General features: G+C 35.8%; 1 protein-coding gene across 2 annotated transcripts in view; it reads right to left on the reverse strand.

Moving 5' to 3' along the window:
• Positions 1-12,453, reverse strand: part of LOC104264621 (adhesion G protein-coupled receptor A3-like) — a 285,940-nt gene that overhangs the window by 179,280 nt on the left and 94,207 nt on the right. Inside the window, exons 3-4 of one of the 2 annotated variants that reach the window (XM_059821160.1) lie at positions 5,184-5,255; positions 1,269-1,340 (exon numbers count right to left, since the gene is read on the reverse strand). In XM_059821160.1, coding sequence (XP_059677143.1) covers positions 1,269-1,340; positions 5,184-5,255 — 144 coding nt within the window. Of the gene's footprint in view, positions 1-1,268; positions 1,341-5,183; positions 5,256-12,453 lie in introns of those variants that run through there. The other variant, XM_059821161.1, reaches the window with a different exon arrangement.

Raw genomic sequence — 12,453 nt, forward strand, 5'->3', positions numbered from 1 at the left:
TGTCCCTTTCCCAGCCAGGAAAGTCGCAGCCAACTTACTCGTTCCTAGTACTTGCCTATGCTGTACCACACCTTGGCCATTCCTTTCTGTCCTTCTCTGAACCTTTTCTAGTTTTAGTCATCTTTCGAGATGAGCAGACTGGGACTGTGCACAATATTCAAAATGCAGGTTCTTTGCTTTTTGCTGCAGTACGATCAACGTTCTCTGATTTGTTCTCTCTTCCTTTAATAATACTCCCTAATATGTTTTTTAAATTATACTGAGCAGATGTTTTCATGGCATTATCCACTATAATCTCAGAACATCTTTCCTGTTTTTTAATGGTTAGCCCAGAACAGATTGTTTTTTTTCCCTTTCATCACTTTATATTTTTCTACATTAAATTTCATCTGCCATTTTACTGTACATTACTTCTGTCCTTCTTCAAAATTGACTCTTGTCTCTAATTCCCTGGTTAAATTAGAATCTAATAGCAAGTTTTGTCATCACACGTTTTCTCTTCTTCCAGGTCATCTGCTTCTCCCTAAAACTGAACAGCCTAGGTATACTATCATAATCTCATGTTTTCTGAGTGCTCTTTCTAGAATAGCCTGATAATCTGTTGATCACACAGGCTCTCTGGCATGCTTATGGGTATGTAAGTTGATTGCTTTGCTCTCTAGAGCATATTCCAGTGCCGTTGCATGTAATAAACTAATGACTCAGAAAGTACCATGACAAATAAAGTGTACAACACAATACCTTAAACAGTCTAAATTGATATTTTTAAGCAATTTGAACTACCCTGATACTCCAGATTTACTTAATACTTCATACATTTCTTTCTTAGTATATGTTTACTTTTTTCTGTAATACACTGCAGGGAAAAAAAAAAGTTATAAAATTCTAATTGATCCGTAATGGATAGAAAGAGCAATGTATCCTTTTTAACCAGTGTAAGTGTCATTTGTGTGCTTGACCTTTAATTGTTTCCAAGGCATGCAAAGAGAAGTGCATTCAAACAGAAACGTCACATTCAGCCTCTTTTCAATGTGGAAATGAAATATATTCCATTTAATTCTTTCAATTCTGATAGATTTTACAATTATGAATAGAAACAACATCTTTAAAATACCAAGTCATAACAATCAAAGGCTCAGGAGAGGGGATTTTTTTAGTACAAAACATATAATTTACTTATAATGAAAGTTTATTGCCAACTGTACTCAGGTAAGCCATGTGACAGTTTGGATTTCTCCTGTTTAAAACAAAAGTGGTGTTATACTCACAGTTTGTGGAGACTGTTAAGTCCAACAAACATTTCTGGTGTCAGGCAACCAATTCTATTATTTGAAAGATCCCTGAAACAAACAAAAAAAACGTGAAACATTAGGTCATATTCATATACACACCTACATAATCACATACAGACTCTTTTTTTTTAAACACTTAAGGAGTTAGAGACAAACGAGAAATAAAACCTTCTTCTGTAATGTAACATAACTGAATTAAATAGATTTAAGAACTTTTATATTAACATTACTGAGCAATACTTCACAATTAAACATACCATACTGCAACTTATACTGATTGCATTAAAATGTGATTTTATATATGTAGCAAATAAAAACAAAAACTATTTCCAATATACAGGATTTTCTTTATCAAAGTTACTAGCACCTGTTTGTTTACTTATGAAAAATACTATGCACTTTGTTGCATGCACTATTCAGCCAAAGTTGACACATTTTTACTCTCATCTCATTGACAGCATCCTTTCTTGCTGAAGAAATCACAGAAACCAGAGGGCAATTAATTTTTGATCTAGTAAAAAGGTCAGTCTTGATAAGCACCTGGCAAGATTTTCTAAGAGCAATACTGTGGCTGTCTCAGCCGACAAATAGTACAAGGCATTATGTTCCGTAACTCTTCTGTGCAGAAAGGTGAGCGGACATTTTCTGTACAAGTCATACATACAACATAATGTATAGGATACTTATAGGAGGAGGCAAAACCAGGTATGAACAATTATGTTGTGATAACATGAATACTGCCCCTTGGTGCATTCTGAACTAGGGTTTAGTTTTTACATATTTGGTTCTCAACCTTGACTCAAATTTTCCTTCTTACCAAGTATGGTTTTTTAAATAATTGCAGTAATGTAAGGATTTTAAGTGATTATACATCCATTAAAATGTTAAAATTGATCTGAATATATTTTTGTTTTAGAATCAGTGGTAGTCTTCCGATTCCTTTGTTATATTGTGCTGATTCCCTATTTTTCTATTGTTAATGAGAACACTAAAGTAATCAAACAGGAGAATAAAGGTTGTAGTTTGACAAATCCATTTATTGCTTTCATGGAGACATATCCAGTTAGCTAGAATGTGAAGGCAATAGCTTTAGAATTCACTACAAAGTCTCCTTCTATCAGACAAAGAATATATTGTTGTACAATTAAATGATGAAAAATCGCATCAGAATGAAAATATTCCTTAAATGCTTCTCAGGGCTATTGAGTAGGCAACAGCTGAGAAAAAAGTGTGGATAACAATATAGTGCAATAATTGCATATTAGCATTATTCTTTAAGTTTTCCTAATGAAAGCTACATAGAAAATCTAAAAATGCAAGTTTAAGACAAACAAACATACATACAAACATACATATCTCTCTATCTTTCTATTAGAAGAGGTAAATAGTAAACAAGAACCTACGCAGAATTCTTAGATGGGTCATGCTTTACTTCTGCCTAAGCAAAGTCTGAACACATATGGATGAAATGTGTCACTGGGTGGGGCATATTTTGGGTAGCAAAGGTAAATTTCATCTAAACTAATCAAAAAAAGTGTATATTTCTCTAAGTGTGGCACACAGTAAAACGGTATTTTTAACAAAGCAAAAGGCTACATCTCTTGTTCTCAAAGTTTATTTCAATGAGTGTTATTTTCACAATAAGATATATGGCAGTGGCTGAAATCTCTGTATTGTAAAGCATGTTTTCTAAAAAAAATTAGCAAAAACAAGAGACAGCTTGCTGCACATTCCTCCACACTAATATATGTTAGATCAGACATAATTCAATTTGTAATGTACAAAGCTGGTATTCCTTTTCAGGAGTAAGACACTTAACTTCCTAATGCTGACTTATAAAATCGATGTAAGAGAAAACAAAACTGTCCTCTGTTGAATAACCGAGTGCCATAATTTTAGTGCTTCATAAATTTTCAGTTTTCATCAGTTTTGTGTGTACCTTTTTGAGTAAACCCTTGAAATAATTCAGTTTCTCATTCAAATACAAATTATAACAGTTCTCCAAATCATTCACAGAAAACATTTTGATGTCGACAGCCTGCAGTTTGTCTGTCTGACTTGCCATAGTTGTATTTCCTGCAGTTGCCCATATTACATCAGCTTCTGCTTTTCACAGCATCATTTATATTTTACATGTGAAATAAGAAGATGTGAATGGAAAGTGCAGTCTTAAAGTAATCACTGTATTCAGCATTCAACAGGAGTTTACACTATTTATTCCTTTTGCTCAACTGTCTGCTACCCAACAGTTGCACAGTACAGGAGTGCAGAGATTTTCTTGTTTACCATGAAACTACACTAATTTGTACTGAACATGTGGCAGTCTAGTAATTAACCATTTCCCTGTCTCTAGATTGCTCCCAGTGTTACTTTTTCATATCAGTAACAAGGGTTTTTTTGAGATCTAGCATGATAAATCTCAACATTGCCATTCCTAGTTTGCTGAAGAGTCTTCTCACTTTTCCCAGTGCCGAATGACTTCCTCTTCCTTGACTTGTCTCTCCTGGCTGACCCCAGGCTCCACCTGTGCAGTCGTCAGATGTGCAGCCCATGACTTGCACAGGTTTCCTGGTTTTCCCACAAGAGGTCAGGGTTGTGTTATTAGAGTATGCGGCCAAAGCAACAATTAGCACTCATTTTGATCATTTCATTGTCTTGTTATCCCTGTATACAGAGTGAGCAAGAAAGTTGCAACCTAATGTTTTTGTTTGTATTAAAAATGTATATGCTACTCTGACTTCATCATTATTATGTCATTGGCTTTCTACCCAACTGCACTAAAACTTAGTAGTTGGTGTTAGAAAACACCTGTATGATCAGAGATGGAAATCTTTTACTTAGGTTGTGCAGTGTTCCCTATACGTAGCAGTTAGGGAATTTAACCTCAGAGCAAAAAAGCAGGATTTGTAAATTTATTTTTCTGTGGATTTGCATTCCTTCTCATCTAAATCTTACCATCCCACAAAAATAATCCCTGTTTTCTCGTAGGTTTTCTCATCACACATAAGACAGCACACATCATGGCTAGGCAGATTTCTGGCACGTGCTGATGGCCTGGTTAGTCAGTACATGGACATTTGGATGCTGTCACTTGGAAAAATATAATTAAAAAAGGGTTCATCTCACTTTTCCTTTAGGCTGAGTAGAACTAAGGAGGATCTGTAGTCCTTGTTAATTAAAAGCAAAAAGGCTCACTTGTAGGTTCTTAGTAACTTAGATATTTTTACCCTCTACAAATGTAGTTTAAAAATCAGCCAGTGCTTTCAAAAGTACTGTGAAAACATTTTCAAAGAGAGGAATGCAAGAATGATGGACAGGGAATATATTGCATAAGTCTTGCTTCCTTAGACAACCATGCTAAAAATAAAAAATATCAAGCAGAGTCAATGTGAGAGGTATGAAAATGGTAGACAAATTCTAAAGCATGACAAAGTTTCCTTTCAAAGAATTTATTTTATAGACCTAGTCTGTGATAAAAGTAAAGTAGACCTTACATAACGAAAAAACTTAGCATAGCACAAAACATTGTTTAGACAAGTTTAAAACACTGAGTTTTATTTTTGATTAATGTCTATAGTGATATATTCTCTGCTAAGTCATTAATTAGGCATATTTTTAACTTTGCAGATATACTTGTTAAGGCATTTATTGGAGAGCACAAACAGGTAATTTTAAATGGGAAAAGGTGAAAAAGAAGGGGGAAATGGAAAAAAAGAAGGGAAAGAAGAAGAAAAAGGCATGGTAAATTTAAAAAGCACAGTGTGTGATTTTCTATTTTACAGCCAGTGTCCTTACGTGATTATTGCTTGGTGGCATATTTGAGTTGCCCAAGGATAGAAATGTCGATACAAACACAATTTTCAGAATAATTCAAATGGAATTAACACTTACAGGCGCTTCAGTTCTGAAAGTCCATGGAAGGCCCCTGGCTCAATTGTGCTGATCAAATTATTCTTCAGATCTCTAGAGAGACATAATAGGAGGAGCAATTAATTATCACTTTACCTACTGTACTACTGTTATACACAAGGAGTGTGGAATGCAATGCAATTCTAACCTTTATTTGTCTTAGCTAAAACCAAGAATTAATTTCTTTTAAATAGTAACACCAAAACCATTACATCATTTGCAGTTTAGAAAAACATATTTTTCCAAGTAAGATGGTTAAGATTAGATGTTAAAAAAATATATCTGCTTGTTTTAATTCTTCTACTATTTGTACTTTTTTAAAAGCTTACCAGCTACTTTTGCCCCAGGAAAAAATTTTTAATCAATGAGTGAATAAAACAATCAGTCAGCAAAGCAAGAGCTGTGCACTTTACACTTAATAAATTTCTCATTTCCACCTAACATAGGCAAAGCAGCTGGCATGTGAGACATAAACAGATAGGTCAGGTTTCTGTCCTGAAATACAAGCAATTTCTCATAATTGTCACATAGGTGCTTCATTTTGCACTGGGTGACAATACAGAGGATAGGTTGTTGCACAGATAAAGAATATTTCACTAGCATTAGTAATCTCATCTGCCTTTGGCACAGGGCTTGGAGCCATGACATTGGTCTCAGCTCAGTCCGCACAGAGATTTACTACTGAATTGTCTCAAGACTCTTCATGATGTGAACCCTGAGGAAATGCCTTCAGTGCAATTAGATAATCAGGCCTAGGAGATAAATGCTGTAAATTCTTGTAGAGTCAGTGTTCATCTTCTGACAATTTGCAGTTCATAGGGAACGACTGGTGAGCAATAATATCAGTGTTGTTTTTCCGACTGGCCACTTCCAGCACATTACAGCACATACACTGCTTGACTCTGCCAAAGTGTGGATGTATCAACAGCCACATGAGTCATCTTATTTATGACTTTTTATTTTACTGCAAATAAAATGCACACTAGGTGAAATCTTGGTTCCACTAACTGCAATTGCCCTCAACAGGACAAGATTTCATGCCAAATGTTTAGTTCACAGTGGGATATATTTTAATTTCAAGGTCAAAATCATAAATAAATATTTCTATATTTTGGTAGTCATTTTTGCAGATCTTTTGAATACAGTTCCAAAAATTTATGTGTCACACCCATTTTGTTTTAGTGATGATGTTGATGAGTGATCTGTCCCTAACAAAGATCTCAGTCAGACCCTTAACAGTCAAGTTCAGCTTTCAGCTTGCAACACACAACACTCAGAGTCCTTAAGAAGGTGACAAGACATTCTGATTACTTATGTACAAAACATTTTGTCTTACATATACGAAATACAGAGCTACCAAATGCACAGCAGGCCAAGACTGCAATTTTGATGGAGAAAACCCTGAAGTCCTTATCATCGCAGTTTAGAAAATATATCTAGATATTCAGTTGCTTAAGTTGTAAAATCCTAACTGTAAACAAGGGTCAAGATAATCACTTAGCATTTGTTAAAGTCTACTCAGCTCAAAGTTTATGCTGCATAATTGGCAAGGTATGATGAGGCTATTTGCCTGAGCTACAATGGCAGTCCCTCACTTGTGGCTAAGCTGATAAAAAGCACAAAACCCAGAAGTGCCTCCTCCTCCCTGCTACCGTGCAGTACAGAGGTAAGTATGCCTGTACTGTCTGGGAAAGGGAGTGAGTCAGAGCCCATGAAATTCCCCATAGTCTCAAGAAATCAGGAATATGAGCCAGAGGCAATGGGAGAAAAGGTGGCACACAGGAGGGGAGAGAAAAAGGAAAGCGTCAGTTCAAGATACAGGTAAAGGCGCCAGAAAGGGGCAGAGCTTGGGCAAGGACCTTGATGGCGATTTGAGCAGTCATAAGAAAGCTGAACAGTCTATGACTGATTTTAGGCATAGGTCTAAGCTCTTTCCTTTCTCCTGGAAATCACATAAGCAAAACGACGGCAGAAACACAGACGTTAAGGTTGGTGCTTGCACTGATTCTTATCTGGCAAAGCACACAACCACCCCATGGACAACAGAGAGGAATTAGAGGCTACAGCCATCCTCCTGCAGGTGTTCTACCCTTCTCCCTATTCCCTAATCCTGGCAAAGCAGTGTTCTTTCTTTGTCCCCTTCCCTTCTACTGGATTTGGATGAAAGTGACAGTAGCTGATTTAATCACAACTGAAATACAGGGGATGATGTTTGTTATCATGAAAACACTCTCTAAGAATTGGAAGAAGCTTTGGGGTTTTTTAAAATTTTGTTGTCAAACATTTTCGTCTTAGTTCCCTGATACCAGCAGCTACCAGATTCATCTTTCTTCTGCCTTCATCTGCTCAAGAAGTTGCGACAATTCCTTTAACTCCCAATTTTCCACACCTTCTCATAAACAAAACTGTTTATACAAAACTTCTGCAGCCTCTTCTCCAGAGTCCCATCAAGCTGCAAAGACAAGTCAATATGTTTGGTAAAAGTTAATCTACATGAGTGTATTTTCATTTGATGGTTTAGGATTTTTTTTGTGTGGGTGAGCCAAAGCCTCATTTTTTTTAAACTTCAAATATTCAGTACTAAACAGTTTGGTCTACTCTGGTTCTGTTCACACCAAACATCAGGGCTTAGCTTTCTCTAGACAGCACTACTGACAATATGCTCATGAATGAAATGTAGAACCTTTTGTTTGTACAGTATGTTAAATATGTAACTACTCGGCTTGAAGGAAGTTCTTTAACTTGCAGAAGTGAGTCCGCGTGGAAAAGACTGAAAGGACACTGTTCTTGTCATGTGAACTTCTGTATTAAAACCTAAAAGACAAACAAACCAAAAACCCCAACCCAATCCTATAAACCCTTTGGATCTATGCTGATTTATCTGAGGCTTTACACTGGGACACATTTGAAAACCACTTAAGAGGCATATCCACATTTTAGGCAAGGAAAACTGACAGTTTTAATCATTAATCTTTATATCAATTACACGCATTCTGTGTTAACTGGCAACTCATCTAAATGCTCTGCAAGTTGTAATTAGGTGAAGTGATCATCTCTTATAGCCAACAGTGGTAACATCTCACAACAAATATGAGTCAGAATGAGTGTCAAACTGTTGACAGGTGAGTTTTAATGCCAGTCAAAATAACCAAGTAGACAAAAGGTCTTCCATTTACTGAAATCTTCTATGTTCTGTTTTATGGAAACTGCTCTGTTTCCCCATAACTTCTAACCACATAGGAAAAACCAGCATAATCCTCAACTATCATCTACAGAAAGAAAAAAGGCCAGTTTAATGTTAACAGAAGGCAGACCATTTCAAGGAAAAGTGTCCATCACTTGCACTGTCCCAAACAAGACATCTGGTCTCCTTGTTTTGGAAATTACGCTTAAATTAGGTAGGTCATTTTAGTAAGGATATTCTCAGAAAATTGTAGATTATTATACTACCCACAATCCTGGCACTTTCTTAGTAATTAGTATTATTCCATAATGTTTCCATATACTTCTGGCCTAACAAAACAGGTGTTTTCTTCCTTATCGTCCTTGAGGACTAAAATGTGATTAAAATAAAGAAATAAAATTATCACAACTGTTAATCACTTACAATTCTTATTTCTGCATTAGGAGAATCTATTTGCTTACCTCCCGCTTGCATTTTTTACAAAATTACTTTTATTAAAATATTGAATTAGCTTCTCCCATTTTCTAATTTAGCAAACAGTTTCTTATAGTGAAGCCTTATAGCAATAAGTATCAACTTTCACTGAGCTAAATAAAGAAACCAGAGTAAATTTGGTTGTATGTTTACATTTTTTCCCCAAGAGCTACTGCTGAGGTTTGGCAAAAGGTCATGATCCAAGACATGCCAAACAGCAGCCCAGCCTGGGCCACACACGTGCACACAGGCGTACATGCCATGCAAGTGATTTTATCATCAACCAAAAGTAAGAGAAAAGGGAAAGAACCCCAGTGTCATAATATTGAATGACCACAGCATGACCCAGTTAAAGTCCAGAAAGAAAGCATTTTCTAACTAACAGTTATGGTTTTGCGTCATTTCTGATGCAGCATTCTAACTTTAAAGTATCTATTCTGAATCTGAATGATGTGTCATTAGTGGTGTGGGTGTATATATCTAGTGGCGTGACCTGAAAATAAATCAAAACCAAGTGCCTCGTACAAGTACAGATAGATGCAAGCTACATGAAGTTAGCTGTAGTCATAACAACTGCAGCACTTACATCAAGGCTGCACAGCTGCACAAAAAATAAAATACTACAATATTTATTGAAATACGTTTCCCCTAATTTTATTACAGTTGCTAGATATACTTGCTGCATGGTACTCTGATCTTAAGTAGACCTGAATCAGTAAAAGAACAATATAGAATGGACCATGTTATCATTAAAAACCAATCTCAAATGGTTACAGTAAGTTAACAGAGGAGAGTTTCCGTTTCACTTCCAAGTCTGAACTTACGTAAATTACATACAATAACCACTAAGCACTGTCTTCCTACATGTATGTAGATAATTTGTAAATATATGCAAATAATAGTCCCACAGGTAAAAACACTCGAGGATTCTTTTACTAAGTATCACAAGCTGCTGGGAGTTTATCATCTTACACATTAATCTTTGAACTGACTTTTACTTACTAAAGACATTTAAGAGGAGTTACCTCAGCAAAAACATCTGACTTAAGGAGGGGAAATCTGTGTTTGAAATATTCACTTCCTGATGGCTTAGCTGAGAGGTAAATGAAACAAGAGGAAGAGGCTACTAATGGGACTTTACGAGAACATTTAATAGCTACTCCAGGCCTCACAGCTATTAGACATCTTCCTTGGCCAAATCCCTGATTATCTAAATGCGTTCTTGAGATTCTTGATGCTTCAAGTTCACAGTATGCACTTACACAGTATAAAACATACATGGCTAAAATATACACAGTCCATTAACAAAAGAACCAATTTATCTTAGACTACATTCTGACATTTTGGGCATTTTGTACCAACATCTATGCCTTCAGACACTGCAGATTCTTGCTCCAACTTACAATATATGTACTGTAGGTATTTTGAATACATATTCATAACAAGAATGTTCAACTAATTCCAGTTTTTCGTTCAAATTCCTGACATCGATACATCTTTCATAAAAAATTATAAGTTGTACCAAGAGGACATCTGTGTTTAGAAAGCTGTCATTATGGTGTGGCAAACTTTCCAAAAAAGCTCTGAGAAGAGCAACCAGTTGTTGAGCAGACGCCAAATACCAGTGAAATATGACTGACTTTCCACATTTTGCATATTACTATGAAAGAACGACAACAGCAAAAGAAAATAAATAAGGTCACATCTTCCATTTCTTTCTCATGCAAAATATTCCATCTAAACTAAACGACACCTTTACCCAAGGAATGAATGCGGACTCAGGACCCTTGAAGGAGATTCACTTTTAAAACATCATTATGATCACGGTGGTAGGAAAGAGGCATAGCCAATGATGAAAGACAACATTTAGCACCTATCCTGCAGTCATGAGAGCAACTGTCAGGGTGAGCAGTCCTGGATACAGGAACAAAGAATTAAGATGATATTGGTAAAATGTGTTTGAAGACATTTCAAATGCACCCATCTGTACAGTACCTATCAGGAGCCAGTGCTCATTATGATACTTTGATGGCCTGGATATTATCAAAACTTATTTTAATCTCTATTGTTGGTGAATGCATTGTCAGTCACACACTGAAGACTGAGAAACAGGCAGGTTAAGAGATATCCATTACCTGGTATCATCATCAATAACTAAAGTGGTCCCATGAAACTCCAGAGCTCTTGTTTTATGATAAGAGTGGATATTTAATCTACTTTTCAGAACCAGAAAAGTTATGGCTGTGTTGCAGTTACGTTTCAAGACATAAGGATAAATCTTTTTTTAGATTATTCCCACAAGATAATAAACATAAACATGCACATAAACATGGACAATAATTGTCCAGTAAAGGTCTGCCTTTGCAAAGGCTATAGGTCTCTTGTTTGTTTAGCATGTTGGTGTATGTTGATTATGTATTTTCCTTTAATTTTCTTTTTTAAGCCAAGCCATTACTGGTTGGATTACCTAAAACAATAGACCCTAAGGACTGGACCAAAAAAATAACCACTGCCCATTCAAGGTACTATTGAATGATCGGAAGTTTCAAGTCAGTCACTTAATTGCAATAATGACATATAGAACAACAGAAAGGTCATCACATTTTTGTTTTTTAATTTAAGGACAATGACTCATTCACATCAAATGTGCTGTGGTAATTTGGCAGTTATTCATTATTTAGGAACATGCCTAAAAATGTTAAACAAAGTGCCAATAATGGCAGCTGAAATAAAACAGATACAGGCTTTATGGCAGTTTACTTGCTCAAAGTATCCCACAGAATGTTACAATATATTTGATTTTAATGGTAATAATCATAGAGCAAGAATATTAGGCTCAGGGTATTTTAATTGAAGGAGCAGTATATCAAATAAGGAAAAGTGAATAAAAAGCTTGGTAAAGCAGGATAGACTTTTGTTGCAAATTTTTTGTTGATACATTTTTCTGCATGTATATATTAGAAAATAACATTTTAAAAGATTAATTTAGCCAATACAAACTCTAGTTTCATTCTAAATATAGCATTAACCAATCAGAATCTGGGATGAGGATGCCAAGACATTTGGTACCTGCCTTTAGTTTAGCGTTTTATTATTGATATCTCAAAATGAAAGACATTTTCTAATAAAGATAAAACATCTATACTTTCCAGATTCTTTTTCTTTGACCTGTTTTCAAGAAGAAAAAAATCAGCAAAATATTCAAATTCCAAACATACACAACTGTTCCTATATATGTTTTCTTTTCCTGGAAAATGCCACAAAACCAGAGATGTATGGTAGGGTCTGAAAGTAATGGCTATGCAAAAAAAAGCACATGCTTGGCAGTTGTAACCTGGGGAGTCGAGATGGCGTGGCTGTGTTGCCCAGCAGAAGGAGTCCTGTGGATCATTTCCATGGGGCTAAAAGAAGACTGAAAGGTCAGAAGCAGTAATTGCCAAGGGAAGCACATAAAGTGGATTTCAGTGTCCACAGCTTTGCAGGCAGCTCGGCAGTGCCAGCAGAAAACACCTCTATGAGTGTTGGCAATCATGCCCTGGTGTACAGCGATAGATTTGGCATAACGTTGATTACAATAGCAGAGCTTGTGTCTAT

Source organism: Gavia stellata, chromosome 9, assembly GCF_030936135.1.
Source record: "Gavia stellata isolate bGavSte3 chromosome 9, bGavSte3.hap2, whole genome shotgun sequence".
Taxonomy (NCBI): Eukaryota; Metazoa; Chordata; class Aves; order Gaviiformes; family Gaviidae; genus Gavia; species Gavia stellata.